The 19,609-nt window shown below is 39.3% G+C and overlaps 1 protein-coding gene across 1 annotated transcript in view; it reads left to right on the plus strand.

The window, feature by feature from the left end:
* Positions 1–19,609, plus strand: part of LOC126162750 (ATP-binding cassette sub-family C member 4-like) — a 229,314-nt gene that overhangs the window by 44,099 nt on the left and 165,606 nt on the right. Inside the window, exons 3-4 of the mRNA XM_049919432.1 lie at positions 1,071–1,205; positions 15,553–15,757. Of these exons, the coding sequence (XP_049775389.1) occupies positions 1,071–1,205; positions 15,553–15,757 (340 nt within the window). The remainder of the gene's footprint in view (positions 1–1,070; positions 1,206–15,552; positions 15,758–19,609) is intronic.

Consider the following 19,609-nt stretch of genomic DNA (forward strand, 5'->3'; position numbering starts at 1 on the left):
GTGTCTTAGATTAAGAGTATTTTGAATTTCAGTAGTTTTATGCTGTTGACCATCTCTTCATATTTTGACATTTTAATCTCTTTCACAGATACTAAAAAATGCGCCCTGCTTTAGATATTCTTATTCCTTTAGCACGTACAATTTTCCACTTTGTTCTTCTAGCGTATAATTAACTTACCTTAGATCCCAAAGTACATACCCCGTTACTATGCTCTGTGTTGTGTATTTTCATATACTATTCTTATTTAGTGAAGTTGAATCTTGTTAATCATACAATGGCAATGCAAAGTGATTTCATATTCCTAAGTATCATCTCGCAGATGTTATATCACCCTAAGATTTGTTAATCCCATTCTACTCTCGATGTAACTACTCGTCCCTAATATGTCTCAGGTGTAGTACTGAAGAAACGGAACCAACGACCAACGGCTGTTGTACTTGACCTGTAGATAGTATGTGTGGAGATCGATGAATTCCATACTGACCATGCATTTGTATTACTCTAGAGCCTCTCTCTGTGTCGCACTTTTTCATTTATGAAATTATCAGTAATCCATTTGAGTTGGAATAGTGACTGCAGTATTTTCAAATATAATAAAACGATCTACCAAAAGCTCGGTGAAAGCCATTTTCGTACCTGAGAAAAAGTAACTATTGAATTATTACACAGCTACAAAACTCAACATTCTACTCAGAGGAATGAACTGTCCGGCTGACAACAGGAAAAGTTTTCACAGATCAATAACTCATTGTATAATGTAAAGAATTTTTTGAATTATGGTAAGTAGTCAGTTACAAAACTGTCTGTAGTGTCCATCCATGTAAATGTGTGTTCGTATGTGTGTGTAACTTCAGTGCAAATGATAAGTTGCACACTACCATCATGAATATGAACTGTAGAAGACAGAACTAATAAATGTATCATTGACTTTTTCTTCTTTTAAGTCTTTTAAAGGTTAGGAAAAAATTCTGAGTGACAGTATCTATAAAGAGAGAACCACCAAAAGAGAATTATTGTGTAATTAACAATGTAGTGTTTACGATAATGCGTTTTGTGTAACTTGTTTCAGATCTTGGGATAAGGAACTAACGAGGGCGAAGGAGAAAGGGAAGAAGCCAAACTTTGCAAGAGCGCTGTTCAGTGTGTTCTGGTTTATGGGTTCCTGGGTTGGTGTCTTCATGTTCATAGAACATGTTATTGTAAGGTATGTGATCCAGTTGGTTCAATTGTGATAATTACAAGGACATAATTCTCTTCTCATAGTTCATAGAAGTACACTGATTTTTGAGTATGATTTTTGCTGTTTATTGCCAAATCAACTTCAGATATTACACATGCAAATATACAAACAAGCTTAAACTCCTGTTTCAAGCTTTGGCTTAGGTCGGTTTGATTCAGAATAGCAGTTGTATTTATATCAGTGTATTTGCATTTTGACCATACCTTTCTAAATCAGAAAACACAAAATGACGGCCATAAGCGTTAATTACCACGTCTAAAAATTACTTTAAGGCTGTGGGACCGTCCCTCATCAAAAACTATAATAATGATATACGTCCAGCAAATATAGTTGCATTGGCAGTAACTTTATATGACCAATGTAGCTCAGAATATTGTCACATCATGTTGTGCTTTGCAGGTTAGTAAAAGAGTACGTCACCGTATATACCATATCATAATGCTGAAGTTTTTATCCACGATAGATTCTCTTCATTTGTAGAAATGAATCTCTCTCTTGGAATGTCTCAGGTTGATAAAATTGCTACAATGTGGTTTTTCCCCCGATCTTCGTTGATTGGTTATTACTGGCTTTTCTAAGTGTCTCCATTATCTACTTCATCGAAAGGTCTGGAATTACATTACGAAGTAAGAACTGAGACAGAATAACAATCAAGTGTGCCTATTATCCTCCAGTCGCCTAATTCAAATGGTTCAAATGGCTCTGAGCACTATGGGACTCAACTTCTGTGGTCATAAGTCCCCTAGAACTTAGAACTACTTAAACCTAACTAACCTAAGGACATCACACACATCCATGCCCGAGGCAGGATTCAAACCGGCGACCGTAGCGGTCGCGCGGTTCCAGACTGTAGCGCCTTTAACCGCGCGGCCACTCCGGCCGGCTCGCCTAATTCGGCCGAGCTGTCCTCAAATGATCATCTGTGGGACTTTCGGTTTTCTTCGCTTTCTCAGTTTTGGGTTACGTCCGAAATGTACTCTCGGTATCAAACAGTGGTAATTGCTTGACGCTACTGACGCACAATTGAACTGCTATGTTAACAAGAGTGAAAGCCTTAAAATGAACGTCACTAAATCTGTAACACGAGATCGTTGGACACCATTTCCTTAAGTTATTTTGACGCTCCTAAGAAAATCAACAGTGTATGGTCAAAATAGTCTACAAACACACAGACGTTCACATAAAAAACACTGCAAATAATTAGCGCTTAGTATGATATTATTTTGCGACTGTTGCCGCTTTTAATCATTGGGGAACGCTTTCCACAAAGTTATCTCGCAATAGCAAAAGTCACACTTTTCAGTAATACTAAAGTATCTAGCGAGGCTAAATAAGCAATAAACAAAATGAGCAGTTTTCATGTATCTGGAACTAGCATAAAATTTGTCCTCTGGTCCGTCCTAGATAAAATGGACTGAGATTGGTGCTTTAGCTGGCAAGTCCAGCGAATCTCTTACTTCCTTTGAACCACAGAGCAATGATCCTGATTCGTTTAAGACAAGCATTATCTCGCCAATACTGAAATGACATACTCCAAACTATTGACACGTTTCGACACAATCTGTATCGAACGACGTGGTCTGAGACCAAACACGCAAGAGCCACAAATCTTCACATCATTTCCGTGAATTTCACCGCTATTACACGGAACAAATAGATAATGTTCTCCAAGTAGTTAAGTCTACATGCGACTATTTGTAGCACACAATGTGCCGTAACTCCCACTGCAATAAACCAACCTGTGACGGCGTTGTTTGTATCCTACTAAGCGACGTCATACTCTCTCTTCGTAGGCCCTCGCTTCTGTATCAACAGACGTACGCTGCCACGTGTAATGCACGGCAGAATGTATTTTGCCCCACTGCTGATTCCCCCTCCCCCTTATTCATCCACTCGGAAATGGAGAGACTGAAAAATGATGGGCTGTACGCCTCTACTGACCATAATACCGCTAATTTTGTCCTTCGTCCTCATACAGTACGAGTACTGGAGCAGCAGAAGCGTTCAGCAGTTTCTCTCACTTGTTGGTTTCGCAAAAAATCAACTTTTTTTCCTCCAAGGTCTCCAATCTATTAACTCACGGACCATTTCGAACCAGTGGTAACAAATCTAGCAGTACGCTTCTGAGTTGCTTCGTCTTCTTTGACGCCCGCATCGTGGTTTTCTAGGCCTTCAAGCAGTACTCAAGAATGGGTCGCACAAATAATGTGCCGCTTCTACATTTGTGGCACAAATTGAGGAAAAGAATACATAATCTGTGATGTGTGCATAGCGGCGTTTACATCTGTTCCCCTATGACTAGTTGTTGAAAATGGTGTAAAACGTTCTACAGGAACTTGGAAATATGCATTCAGTGAATGGTACAGCAGACTAGCACAGGAAAATAAGGCATTACTAGCCAATTGAAGGCTCTTAGATTCAAACATTGGCCTTAATCTGAGGAAGAAATTTCTGAGAATGTAAGTTTGCAACGTAGCATTGGACGGAAGTGAATTACTGGCAGTGGGGAAACTGGAAATATCAAAGTATCGAGATGTGGTCTATAGGAAAATGCTGAAAACTAGGTGTACTGGTAAGAAAAATAATGAAGTTCTCAGCAGAATCGGCGAAGAGTGTGGAGCACGTTCAGAAGAAGGTACAAGGTGATAGGACATGTACTAAGACATTCAGAAATAACTATGGTGATACTTTGCGGAACTGTAAAGGGTAAAAACTAAAGGGGAAGATGGAGATGGAATATATACAACAAATAATTGAAGGACATTGGTGAAAGTCCTACTCTGATATAAAGAGATTGTTACAGGGGAGGAATTCACGGCGAACAGCATGAAGACGTTTAAATGACTAATGGTCCAAAAGCTCTCCGAAAGTACACAGAAAACGTTTGGGACAGATGTCATTACAATTGGCAGAAATTATCACCATCGATAGAAACATACTGGAAGCTAGGTCGTTCAAGCTACAAAAATCTGGCCAAAGTTTGCTCAGAAGATTTTGAAAAGGTGTTGCTCCACGTGGAAGGAAATTTATTCATAAACTCCACTCAACTTCTCCTTGCGATGAACTCTTTGAAGACGACAGTGTGGAGTTTCATGGAGAATCAATTACTCTCTCATCATATACGTGGATAAGCAATGAGGCGAAATGATTTGAAGTCAGAGTTCAGTTCTGTCAGTCGATTACGTTGTAGATCATGTAGTGAAACGGGCGGTCGTCACTTAGAATAGTAGCTATAAGAGTAAATTGTAAGTCAACAAAAACACAAATAATACTTTCCAAACATTAGTTTATCTCGAATTACTCGGCTCAGAATCCTGTACAATCTTATAGCATTGACTATATATGCTAGGAACTCGTTGTACAAGTTTACCTTAATCTGATTAAAATACTAAGTAGGACCTGTAGCTTCTATTACACTAGGCGTGTTATCTTCTGTAGGAGTACGTGATTAATCGTCGTTCTTAACCGTGCCCTCTGTAATTGCTTCCACGTGTCTGATACCGCAAAGTAGTTGTTCACTACGCTCGATACTATCCACCAATTAACATTTCAGCGCAACCTATAATTACTTCAGTATCACTGTTGGATGTTTCTCCTGTTGCCTTCCGTAAGTCTGACAAACATTGCATGCTTAACACTGGAAATTGCCATAATATGTACTTCCCAGTTTTTCCTCCCTTTCGTCTATCAAGCTGTCTGAAAACCTGTGATTAAATTTCGAAAACATACACCGCAAGCCAGATAATCTTTTGAGCTGCGAATGAGTCAGAGCAACTAGAAAACAGAAATGTACAGAATTACCGGTCGACATCGCTTAAGTCCGTCTTACAACGAATTTTAGAGTTTAGAAAAGGTTTTTCAGGAAGAATGGCCAATATTCAAAGACATGAAACGAACGAAAATCTAGTTAACTTGGGCTCTAGATTGTATGTCTTAAGAGTCATAGTACTAGCTACAGTACAAAAGATGTTTCACAGTGGCGAAGATGTAGTGCTCATAGCCCTAAAGTCATGCGTTTTAGAGCACATGTTTACTTGACTTTCTTTTCACTTTGAATGACAGTTCCCCTCATTCCTGAATATTGGTATCTCATTAAACGAGGACTCTGGTGCCGCGACGTTGTGGCTCAGAACGAATCGTTTTTCAAAGCTCCGATATTCTCTAAACGGCCATTCGTTTCACTACCTCTAGTCAACAAGCAAAAACGTGCGTTACGCGAAATGTCAGTTATGACGACAACTTCCATAGCAACGTTTGAGACACGACCTCCAGATGCAATGTATGCACAGTCTTTTACGCATCTTCTCAAATCCCTTTGTACAACGAGACAGACAAGTACATTCCCACGAACAAGCTAATCTTCAGGTTCTACTGAGATTTGATACACCGACTTCATAAGATGCGTTCGGAAACAATCCACAAGACTTAGGACGATCACGCTGTCCATGTTACACGACGTACCCTCGCAATTCAAAGATGAGGGTATCTTGTGAATGTGCTCATGGGCATAACTATCGAAATAGGATGCTGCATTGTTGTTTTGAAATCACATACTTCAGCGTACAAGAGATTCAGTGTCCTACCAGAGTGGCAATACATAGCGAATGAACATCGGATAATACAAATCATCCAAACATGATTACCGGAAATAAGGCCCCGTTAGCTCGTCTTCTACAATGCCACCCCTACAACTTACACTATGTGATCAAAAGTATCCGGACACCCGAAAAAACATGTTTTTCATGTTAGGTGCATTGTGCTGCCACCTACTGTCAGATACTCCGTATCAGCGACCTCAGTATTCATTAGACTCGCGAAAGAGCAGAATGGGGCACTCTGCAGAACTCAAGGACTTCGAACGTGGCCAGGTGATTGGGTGTCACTTGTCATACGTCTGTACGCGAGATTTTCACTCCTAAACATCCCTAGGTCCACTGTTTCCGATGTGATAATGAAGTAGAAATGTGAAGGGACTCGTACAGCGCAAAAGCGTACAGGCCGACCTCGTCTGCTGACTGAAAGACCGCCACAGTTAAAGAGAGTCGTAATGTGTAATAGGCAGACATCTATCCAGACCATCACACAGGAATTCCAAACTGCGTAAGTATCCACTGCAAGTACTATGACAGTTAGGCAGGAGGTGAGAAAACTTGGATTTCAGGGTCGAGCGGCTGCACACGCCAAACGACGCCTCGCTTAATCTAAGGAGCGTAAATACTGGACGGTTGAACAGTGGAAAAACGTCGTGTGGAGTGACGAATCACGGCACACAATATGGCGATCCAATGGCAGATGGCAGGGTGTGGGTGTGGCGAATGCCTGGTGAACGTCATGTGCCAGTGTTTGTAGTGCCAACAGTAAAATTCGTAGGCGGTGGTGTTACGATATCACAGCACAGGCCTACATCGATGTTTTAAGCATCTTCTTGCTTCCCACTGTTGAACAGCAATTCAGAGATGGCTACTGCATATTTCAACACGATCGAGCACCTGTTCATAATGCACGGTCTGTGGCGGAGTGGTTACACGACAGTGACATCCCTGTAATGGACTGGCCTGCACAGAGTCCTGAGCTGAATCATAGAACACCTTTAGGATGTTTTGGAACGCCGACTTCGTGCCAGGCCTCACCGACCGACATCGATATCTCTCCTCAGAGCAGCACTTCGTGAAGAATAGGCTGCCATTCCCCAATAAATCTTCCAGCACCTGATTGAACGTATGCCTGCGAGAGTGGAAGCTGTCATCAATTATAAGGGTGGGCCACCACCATACTGAATTCCAGCATTACCGATGGATGGCGCCACGAATTTGTCATTTTCAGCCAGGTGTCCGGATACTTCCGATCACATAGTGTTTATATTGCTGGTGATCTGAGACAAGGGTGGAGCATGGGTTTTCATCGCTTCAGACATAGCTATGGAGACAATTAAAAGTAAAACATCATTCTTAAAGGTTGCTTAATTTTTCATTAATACAAACTATAGGAATTCAGTTCTGCAGTACAGCGCTGGATAATCTATTGACAGAACCCAACTGGGCTTGAAAATTATTTGGTCTCATTGCTTGGACACATTGCTTTATCTTCAATAACGAGTCATGAACTACTCGATGCCACAGGCAGTTCTTTTTCATGAAACATAAGTTTACGGATATGTGTCTCATCTTCAGTGCTTATTCAAGACCTTGTAGTTGGCGAAAAAATCATTTCAGAGTGTTAGTTCTTTCTACGTTGTGCTGAATAATTCAAAAGGGCGTTCCAGAGTTCATCCTTGGGTTCACTCCCATTCCTTTTATACGTGAATGACCTACATAAGTCAACAAGCAAAAATGGTACTTCTTCAGACGGTACTGCTGATCTAATAAATTCCGTTAGAGAGAAACCAATAGAAGAGTTAGTAAGTATTTTCCAAGGAATTAAGTAGTTCGGCGAAAATGAACTCTGCCTGAATTTTAAAAAACCTCACTCAGTTCCGTACAAGTACTCATACCAACAACTGATGAGGGACATGAGCAGAAGTCAGTAAGTAGGGCAGAATGCTCCAAACATTTGGGTGAACGTACCGAAGGAAACTTTAACTGGAAGACGCATGCTCCTGAGCTTCTCAAGCAGTTATGTTGAAAGAAAAAGAAACAGTGAAATATCAGAAAAGAATTGTTACCCAATTGCAGCTGAAAAGTAACCAAAGCCATCAGCTTACACGGACGACAGACAAAAGATTACTCTTTAAATGACTTACCTGTTATGGATTACGATAGGGGGCACAGATTTAAGTGTAATTCTGAAAAGTCGAAGTTGCAAAAAGGTTAAGGAAATAGGAAAAGAGCAATAACTGCATTTTAGTTTCTTTTCGGTGAGCGCGGAAACATAGACCAGCAGTTTTCACCACAGATAAAACGAAAATGTTTTGGTTCGGATAGTTGATGGATATTTCGAGCAAGAGCCTCGCATCATATACTATCCTTCTGAGTTAACAAACAGCTGTATGTATGAGGCATTTTCAGACGCAGTTAGAGCATGTTGGCTCTGAATCTTGTCAGAAACGTGCTTGGAGCCGCAACTTCTATCATCTTTGTCTTTCGGACTCTTTAACACAAAATCTCCATCGTAGGTAGTCCCTAAAATAGTCAGGCTTCGCTACTTCGGGAAATCTTCAGGGCCTTTGAGGATTCTTCGTAATCGATTTGCTTTTCAGCTCCTTGATAATACTACAGCAAACATGTCTGTGTTGCTGCTTTGTTCACCTAAGAGACCATTTTTAACTTCGGAACGTTGCATTGTGGGTGAGGCTCGGCAAATTATCGGCACGTGACCAATGATGATGATAGGAGCGCCGAGTGGAGCATTGATGAAACATATAACTAGTCCTATGCATAAATCTGCTAGGACTCTATCAAACAATAAATTCAACCAGGATAGTGCCCATATACTTAGAGCTGTCTGGAAGTGTGCTCTCGATGTTACGAGACTTCAAAAAAATTCGCAGTGTCTTTTATGTTCCACCGCGAGAAATTGCACTGCTGGCATTGCATATGTCGACACGATCTCTGGCAGCATGACGTTACCATGACGTATATCGGCCAATCACAGACCGGTTAATGCCTTCGTAACGCCATCATTGAAGCAGATATGATAGTTTTTTCCTGAAGGAAGATGAAAAAGGTTACCATCAAAAGCTCTTGTTTTTACTTTAGTTTGCTTTGGACGGACGACTAGGCACATTTTATACAAAGATTTTGTCTCCAGAAACTTGCTTCCAATTCCCCGTTTATTACACCGCCGTAAGTAAACAGTCAGAAGTCATGGTCTAGCAATATGCATTTCTACAGGTGCCGGTAGTATCAAGTATCCAAGGTATAAAAGGGCAGTGGATTGGCGGAGCTGTCATTTGTACTCACGTGACCCACGTGAAAAGATTTCCGATGTAATTGTGGCCGCACGACGAGAATTAAGACTTTGAACGCGGAATGCTAGTTGTCATTCGGAAATCATTAGGGTATTCAATATTCCGAGATCCGCAGTGTCAGAAGTATGCCGAGAATACGAAATTTCAGGTATTACTTCTCACCACGGACAGTTTCGTAGTCTGGACGACTGATCTTCACCAGTATCAATCTTGAATGAAACACAGGCACAGAATGTGAGGGAGGCAAATTGCGCTCGCAGTTTAATTACTTAGATATCCAGAAATCAAAAGGCTAACCAAGTGTGCCGGTGACAGCAGCGCCTCCAGTCACCCATTGGATGGGGGAAGTACCCACTGTGAATGGGGCAGGGAATCCTCAACGAAATAGCCACGTTCCAAAGAGCAACGGCTGTTTCTCACGAGCCACCATCTTACGGGTTTTAAGTACTGAAATGACTAACGCCAGCGAATCCAATCCTTAAGCACAGTGACTCCTACAACGGGGGATTTTATTAAGAGTTTTCCTTGCTCAAACCAGCGAGATTAAACATGTAAAACTCGACCACAAACTTAATCTAGAGTAATTAACGCATCAGCCTTCGAATCATGATTACAATTCAATTTTTATTATTTAAATCATACTCCCCATTTTGGCCACCAAGCGTAAACCGAGCGCTGTGATTGCAAGAAAAACGTTTAGAAATGTTGCCATATGTGATGGCTTAGGAACAGGGCGTGAGCAGAAAAGGAAAAACAAATGAGAAGTGCATGATGTTGATTTTACTATTAAACGTCGCGTACACAGTTTGTTCATACTGAACAAAGAAGACGTCGAGATGGAGTACCCTGCCACATTTGTTCCTGGTCGTCAAAATTGGAACTACGTTTTTCCACCGTAAATTGGATCTGAATTAACGCATTAGCATATGTACCAAGTTTCGTTGCCATTAGATAATTATAGCCTACCCTAGACTTCCCTGAGCAGCTGCATTTTAATTACAGCCACCAGACTTACGTCACTGTCTTCCACACTACTCTAATAAACGTTTGGGTGAGTAATAGTGAAACGCCGTTAGCAAAAACCTCGAAAATTTCTAGACAAATTCACTTCAAATTTTAAACGATACTCAAATATTCAGACATGCTTAGACTGTATAATTCTTTAAGCAACTTGGTACCGGTTTTTTGTTAAAACTGATCGCGAGAAAGAAAATGCTCTGCTGTAAAAAATGTGCAGTATTGTTTCTTTTTTCACAGTTAGTTTTAACTACTATAGTGGAGCATTTAAACCATTAGAGGGGGGGGGGGGAGATTAGTGCTTAACGTGCCGTCGTCAACGAAGTCATTAGAGACGGAGCACAAGTTCAGAGTAGGGAAGGATGGAGAAGGAAAAAGAGGCCGTGCCCTTCCAGAGGAACCTTCCCGTCATTTGCCTGAAACGATTTAGGAAAATCGCGGAAATTAAACCGTTAGATAAATTGTTTCGGCCACTTATATTTCTTACTCATTAAATGTATTTTCAAACATTAATTGTATTCACAATAATGTTCTGGTTTGTTTTCTTCCTCGCTGATTGTTTTCAGACAATAAGGAAGTTGTATTTCTGGCTTATCGGGTTACGATAGGAATACCACTACAGAATCTGAATTTGCAATAACAATAAACTTGGCCTAAATTCAGAGGAGGCGGGGGGGGGGGGGAGTAGATGTGGTGGTCAGAACAGTGGGAGGAAATGGACATGGTGGTGGTGGTCTGCGTTGGCCGTGATCAGCTTCCACTTAGCCCCTGTTCCGTTGATATTGCTAGCAGTGACCCTTCACGCCAGTGTGACCCATGGCGTGTGTGGTGTGCAGTCGTCCACTTGTTGCTGCCGACTCTGTTCACTTGTTCATCGCTAAGTGCAGTCAAGGACGAGATGAAACACAACACGTGTGACTGACCAAATAGCGAGCTGTGGCTCTTCACCTCATCCAGGAGAAATGAATTTTAGGACAAGCTGCTTCAAATCTGTAAACACGGATAGTTCTTTGGGAACAGTGATTGATCCGCTTCTCTCTTGATGCTAGTGATCAACGTATTTCAATTTTTATGCACTTTGGAATCCCTGTCCTAGTTTCACATGGAGATCTGAACAAAATTTATAACTATTTGCCACATTGGGTCACGTGACAGGATCCGTGAACATGATACAGTGGTCTAGGATAGTGCTCCAGTCTCATACTTAATGGAGTACAATACCGGCGGTAAATGCTCGTCCAGATTACAACAAAGGCGAATATGTTCCTCTGTAAAAGACTCTGATAGAATAATCTGGAATCAGCTGCCTCAGTCCTTCTTCACCAAAAATGTTGGTATACTAATATATTCGCCCTCTTTTTTTGACACAGAACATCCTAAATCATGTCACCCAGTCTCTCTTTATAGTTAAGCCTTCGTATTCAGTATCTCCCTCCCACTGCTACTGTCCATTTCTCTTTCCCCTGCAGTCTTCTCTTTCCCCTGCAGTCTTCTTTTTCCACCATTGGCACTTTCCCCAGACAGTCTCTCCCATTATCACAGTCTTCATCCCTTTTTCTCGCTCTTCCTCACCAGTCTCCTCCTTCGCGGCTTTCGCTGTTTGTCCCGCTGCCATAGTCCTCGTGTCATTTTTTTCTCACCTATTACCCCTGTCTCATTCTTGTTCAGTCTGTTTTTTGTTTTCCCTTTAACCACCATTGTCTCCTCATACGTCCTTAGGCAGTGTGTGCTAGTAGATTTGACCTCTACAGTGGGAAAAACACGTGGGTATAGACACTGAAAAAGTGGGCTAGCCTTTAACATGTGGATACTGGGCGATGGAGTAAAATTGACAAAAGTGTACTGCCCCCTCCCCCAAACCGGCGATTGGCGTATTAATAATGTCCAGGGAAGGTTCAACGGGACGGTCAGGAGAGTGTAGGGGTATAAACGCAATCAAATAGGGATAATGCAGGAGTAGGTTTAATCTCTATGTGTAAAAGACAATGTCCTCACTGACGGGCTCATCATCGGCCAGCCCAAACCTCTAAAGATAGAAACTTGAGATCTGAAGGTGTGGATCTTACAACGTAGGCGTCGTTTACAAGGGATCTTTCAGAATTCTAACCCTAAGAGGATGAAACAAGGAACGAAGGTTTTTTTTAAAAAAAGTCGCTATTAAGGCAATTTTAAAACTAGATCTACGGAATTTATTTGGTTTATCGGTCAGAAATAAAGAAATACGTGTTTCAGCATGATTGGAAATTTAACCCTATGGGGTGAAATAGTGGGTGAAAGTTTTTTGAAAATATATCATTAAAGAACTACTAAAGTATTTTTAAAGTGACATATATGAACACTGGTACTTGACTTTTCGGTTATAAACAAAGTACACGTTTCAGTGTTCTTGAAAATTGAACCCTTAAGGGTGTGAAATAGGGGATGAGATTTATATGAAAATATTTTATTACGAAAATATTTTATTATGAAAGTATTTTTAAAGCTAAATCTACGAAATAATTAATTTAGGCTTCTCAGATGTATGTAAAAATAAGTGCGTGTTTCGCTGTTGTTTAAAAATTCAAGCCCTGTTCGGGTGAAAGCTTTTACGACAATATTTCATTACGAAAGCATTTTTAAAGCTAAATCTTTGAAAACTGATGTTTGGCCTCTCGGTTTGAGATGAAAAAATTCTTGTTTCACTGTTTTTGGAAATTCAACCCCCAAGGGGGTAAAATAGGGTCAGACTGATTCACTGACTCACCGTCGCCCAGTCCAAACTGCTAACGACAGAAAGATGAAGGTTTTTTGAAAGTATGTCGCTGTTAAAGGAATTTTGAAGCTGGAACTACAACTGGTATTTGGTTTCTCAGACAGAAAATGAAAATACGTGTTTCAGTGTTTCTGCAGATTCTATGCTTGAGGGAGTGCAAAATGGGATGAAAATTTAAGTAACTATTTCGTAACATTAAAAAAATTGTAGCTAAATTTATGAGAATTGGTATTTAGCTTCTCGGTTAGGTATAAAGAAATATTTGTTACAGGAGGAAAGTTGCTATGGAAAAATCACCACAAGAACGCGAAAGGCATGATTAACAAGAATTTTGGACTCCGACTACAACAGCTTTTTAGTCAGAAGTACATCCGAAAAGTCCATGCTTATATGGCCTGAATTAGCATAAAAAGACCATGCTTATATGGTCTTAATTAGCATGGAAAGCTTAAAAGGTGTTGCAATTAGTGAACAAGATAAAAATTCGATAAAACAAAAACAAAAAATCTCTGCACGCCATACAGTCCACGATTGCGAAGCAGTTGGCTCTAAGATAGTAAGTGAATAAGAAACTGAATGCGGGTAAGCTAATATGAACAGCAAACTGAACGCATTATCATAGCCAAGAGAGACACGTAGCCAACACTTACCACAGTACTAAAAGATAATACGCCAATCAGCTTCGCAGATGAAGATATTGATTAAATGTATGATGAAATAAAAGAAATTAGTGAGTTACGGGAGACGAAAATTTAATTATGATGGGGCACTGGAATTCAATAGTAGGAAAAGGGAGAGAAGGAAAACTAGTAGGTGAATATGGAATTTGGGTGGGGGTAAGGAATGAAAGAGGTAGACACCTGGTAGAATTTTGCACAGAGCATATTCATCGTAGTACTTGGCTTTAAGAATCATGACAGAAGTTTATAAACGTTAAAGCGACCTGGAAACAGGGAAGTTTTCAGACTGATTGCATAATGGTAAGAGAGAGATTTCGGATGCTGCAAATCAAGCAGGCGAAAGAGAATACAAACATCTAAAAAAATCAAATTCCGTCAGAACTACTGACAGCCTTGGGAGAGCCAGCCATGACAAAACTCTTCAACGCGGTGTGCAAGATGTGACACAGGCGAAATACCCCCAGAATTCAAGAAGCATTTAATAAGTCCAATTCCAAATAAAACAGGTGCTAAGAGATGTGAATATATCACTTCAGTAAGTAATAGCTGCAAAAATAGGTACACAATTATTTGTAGAAGAATGGAAGAAGTGATCGGAAAAGATCTCGGGGAAGATCAATTTGGATACTGGACCAATGTAGGAACACGGAAGGCAAATCTGACCCTACGACTTATTGTGGCATTCATATACTTAGAGAAAGGTTTTAAGTGGCGACTGGGATACACTCTTCGAAATTTTGAAGGTAGCGGTGATAAAACACCGAAAGGTTACACACAGCTTGTACAGAAATCTGACAGCAGTTAAAAGAATAGAGGCATGAAGGAGAAGTAGTGGTTGAGAAGGGTAACACAGGATTGTAGCCTGTTCGCGATGTTATTCAATTGATATACTAAGCAAGCAGTAGAGAAAACCAAAGAGAAATGTGGGGTAGGACTTAAAGTTGAGGAAAAAGAAATAAAAACATTGAGGTTTGCCTATGACATCTTATTTGTCAGTAACAGCAAAGAACTTGGAAGAGCAGTGTCTTGAAAGCAGGATGTAAGATCATCAAAAAAGCAACCCAAGAATTACGGAAGATAGTCGAATTAAATCAAATCATGCTCAGGAAATTAATTAGGAACGGGACACTTAAAGTAGTAGATGAGTTTTGTTATTTGCACAGCAAAATAACTGATGACGGCCGAAGTAGAGGGGATGTTAAGCGCAGACTAGCAGTGGCAAGAAGAGCGTTTCTGACGAACAGAAATTTAACAATGAATATTGATTTACGTGAAGTATTTTCTGAATGTATTTGTATGTAGCGTGGCTGTGTATGGAAGTGAAACAGCCGATGAATCGTTCAGACAATAAGGGAATAGAAACTTTTAAAATGTGCTACAGAAGGATGTTGAAGATCAGTTGGTAGATCACCTAGCTAACGAGGAGGTACTGCATAGAGTTAAGGAGAAAAGAAATTTGTGACACAGCCTGCCTAGAAGAATGGATCGGTTGATAGGAAACACTGAGATTTCAAGGGATCACCAGTGTAATACTGTAGGGAAGTGTGGAAGGGGTAAAAATCGTAGAGACAGACAGAGGTGAATACAGTAAGCGGATTCAAGAGGATGTAAGTTGCAGTAGGTACTCGGAGAAGAGGCGGCTTGCACAGGATAGAGCAGCATGGAGAGTTGCATCAAAGAAGTCTTCGGACCGAAGACCACAACAGCCGTATTTAATCCAGCAACTTAAACGTAGGTTAAATTAATTCCATTTTGCTTCAATTATTAATGTAAAACTTCCGAGATGCTCTCCAGGTTGAGGCAGCAAAATGAACACAGTTCTTATAATAGTGTCGTCTACAGGACGACAGAGTGAAGTCCAGCAGCCTAAAATATTTTGTACTGATTTCGGCATTGCTAATGTCTGATTTTTTAGGATTAAGCAAGGATTAATCATGCTGTGGTGCATGTTTCTAGGACGATGCAATCCGTGCTACTGGCGAAGATCATAGAATTCTTCAGCCCGGGCTCCGACACGACCATCGAGGAGGCGTACGGGTACTCTGCGGGGCTGATCGGCGCCGTCCTGGTGCGCATCTTCTGCTGGCACCACTACTCCAAGGAGACGCAGTTCGTCGGCATGCGCATGAGGGTCGCCTGCTGCAGTCTCATCTACCGCAAGGTAATCCACGGCATTTTACTTGATCCATAAAATTAAACGAATTTGGCAGTAACTAAACTTTGTCCGCTGCTAATATTTTGGCTGTAAAACGTTCAGCCGTCTTCGGAGTGAGTCCGAAAGAACAACGGTAAAAGTTCTTTTATTCCATTACTGGAAGGGGATGGTACGGCGATTAAGAGCAGTCTGTGATATTTCCTCTTTATTTCTTTTTGCTGAAGTGTGTTAACAGAAAGAAAATAAGGCTCTGTATAAATTACATAATGGAATTTGTCCGAATTTTCGTAGTCAAACGAAGTGAGGGAAATTAACAAATTGACCAGAGTGAAGTGTAGTTTTGCAAAACAGAGATTAAATTACTTGAAAGTAATCAGGGTAATTAAGAAAAACTGTGTGGTTTGACGGGAAATTGAAATATTTAACTCTGCTACTAGCTATGTAAATAGTGTCAAAATCTTTCTCTTTTCATGGTCTAGTTATTTTTGGCGTAAAAAGTTAAACTGGCGTAGAAACTGTGGAATTCCTTCATTCTGAATAAATAAAATGAGATAGAAATCGGATTTATCTTGATTAATAATAATAATAATAATAATAATAATAATAATAATAATAATAGAAGATATAAAAAAAGTGAAAATAGAAGGAAACAAAACCAACATTCAACACAAACCAAAAGAATTTTACCAGACAATAGATAACATACACATTAGACAATCCACCAAGCATAACAGACATGGAACACTTCTGGAGCAGCATATGGTCAAACCCGGTACAACATAACAGGCATGCACGGTGGATACAAGCAGAAACAGACTCATACAAGATGATACCACAAATGGCTGAAGTGATAATTTTGCAACATGAAGTCACCCGAGCAATTAATTCTACACACAATTGGAAAGCCCCTGGAAATGATAAAATAGCAAATTACTGGCTAAAGAAGTTCACCTCAACACATTCACATCTAACTAAATTATTTAACAGTTACATTGCAGACCCATACACATTCCCTGATACACTTGCACATGGAATAACCTATCTGAAACCTAAAGATCAAGCAGACACAGCAAACCCAGCTAAATATCGCCCCATAACATGCCTACCAACAATATACAAAATATTAACTTCAGTCATCACACAGAAATTAATGACACATACAACACAGAACAAAATTATAAATAAAGAACAAAAAGGCTGCTGCAAAGGAGCACGAGGATGTAAAGAGCAACTGATAATAGATACAGAGGTGACATATCAAGCTAAAACTAAACAAAGGTCCCTACACTACGCATACATTGATTACCAAAAAGCCTTTGATAGTGTACCCCACTCATGGTTACTGCAGATTTTGGAAATATACAAAGTAGATCCTAAATTGATACAGTTTCTAAACACAGTAATGAAAAACTGGAAAACCACACTTAATATCCAAACAAATTCAGATAACATCACATCACAGCCAATACAGATTAAGCGTGGAATATACCAAGGAGACTCATTAAGTCCTTTCTGGTTCTGTCTTGCTCTGAACCCACTATCCAACATGCTAAATAATACAAATTATGGATACAATATTACTGGAACATACCCACACAAAATCACACATTTGCTATACATGGATGATCTAAAACTACTGGCAGCAACAAATCAACAACTCAACCAATTACTAAAGATAACAGAAGTATTCAGCAATGATATAAATATGGCTTTTGGAACAGACAAATGTAAGAAAAATAGCATAGTCAAGGGCAAACACACTAAACAAGAAGATTACATATTGGATAACCACAGCGACTGCATAGAAGCGATGGAAAAAACAGATGCCTATAAATACCTAGGATACAGACAAAAAATAGGAATAGATAATACAAATATTAAAGAAGAACTAAAAGAAAAATATAGACAAAGACTAACAAAAATACTGAAAACAGAATTGACAGCAAGAAACAAGACAAAAAGTATAAATACTTACGCTATACCAATATTGACCTACTCATTTGGAGTAGTGAAATGGAGTAACACAGACCTAGAAGCACTCAATACACTTACACGATCACAATGCCACAAATATAGAATACATCACATACATTCAGCAACAGAAAGATTCACATTAAGCAGAAAGGAAGGAGGAAGGGGATTCATCGACATAAAAAACCTACATTATGGACAGGTAGACAATTTAAGAAAATTCTTTCTAGAACGAGCAGAAACTAGCAAAATACACAAAGCAATCACTCATATAAATACATCGGCTACACCACTGCAATTTCATAACCACTTCTACAACCCTTTAGATCACATATCATCAGATATGAAGAAAGTAAATTGGAAAAAGAAAACACTACATGGCAAGCACCCGTATCATCTAACACAGCCACACATCGATCAAGATGCATCCAACACATGGCTAAGAAAAGGCAATATATACAGTGAGACGGAAGGATTCATGATTGCAATACAGGATCAAACAATAAACACCAGATATTACAGCAAGCATATTATTAGAGATCCCAATACCACAACAGATAAATGCAGACTTTGCAAACAACAAATAGAAACAGTAGATCACATCACAAGCGGATGTACAATACTAGCTAATACAGAATACACCAGAAGACATGACAATTTAGCAAAAATAATACAACAACTTGCCATACAACATAAACTAATAAAACAACACGTTCCCACATACAAGTATGCACCACAAAATGTAATGGAGAATGATGAATACAAATTATACTGGAACAGAACCATTATAACAGATAAAACACGACCACATAACAAACCTGAAATCATACTCACCAATAAAAAGAAATTAACACGACTAATCGAAATATCCATACTCAATACAACAAATATACAGAAGAAAACAGGAGAAAAAAATTGAAAAATACATCCAACTGGCTGAGGAAGTCAAAGACATGTGGCATCAGGATAAAGTTGACATTATACCAATTATACTATCAACTACAGGAGTCATACCACACAATATCCACCAGTACATCAACGCAATACAGCTACATCCAAACGTATATATACAACTACAGAAATGTGTAATTATTGATACATGTTCAATTACCCGAAAGTTCCTAAATGCAATGTAACATATACCGTACAGTTAAAAGGAAGCCACGCTTGATCAAGGTCCGCGTCACTATCCATTTTTAACCAGACATAACATCTGAGAAAGGAAAGAAATAATAATAATAATTATTATTATAATCATAATACTGGTCGATATTTAAATGTATTTAATATTTTCTGAAAAAAGTTGATAATAAGAGAACTGAAAAACTATGATCCTGTTTTGTGGAATAATTTGTCCGAAAGTTAAAAATAAAATAACAAATATTTTGTGCGCCTTCTTTGCCGAATATGATTTTGAGTTAATTCAAAGGCACGTTAAACTTCTCGCTGATCTATTTTATACCTTATTCTGACATTTCACAAAAGTTTATTGTAATGTAGTTTAGGTTTAACTTGATTACTTATAATTAAAATAGTTCCTCTTTTAAATTACAGATGATAAACAACCATGTTTCTTGTACCACACAGTTCCAGTTACGAAAAGGTATAAATACTGGTAACACATATCAAGAATATGGCGGCAGAAAACTAGACATTGCACAAAGATAGAATAGAGGAACATAAACATTGTTGTAATATTTAAGACTGATTTAGTCTGATATTAATTTTAACGTAAGATCGTAGTACCAAATACAAGAGGAAAAAGTTAATATACTTTGAAATTATGAAAATAACAATAGGGAAAGTAACAATGACGATGCACAAGGAATGTAAATATTGAGGGCTGAGGTACTTCTACATATCAGCATAAGAAATAGGCACTGACAG

This window comes from Schistocerca cancellata, chromosome 2, assembly GCF_023864275.1.
Source record: "Schistocerca cancellata isolate TAMUIC-IGC-003103 chromosome 2, iqSchCanc2.1, whole genome shotgun sequence".
In the NCBI taxonomy this organism is placed as follows: domain Eukaryota; kingdom Metazoa; phylum Arthropoda; class Insecta; order Orthoptera; family Acrididae; genus Schistocerca; species Schistocerca cancellata.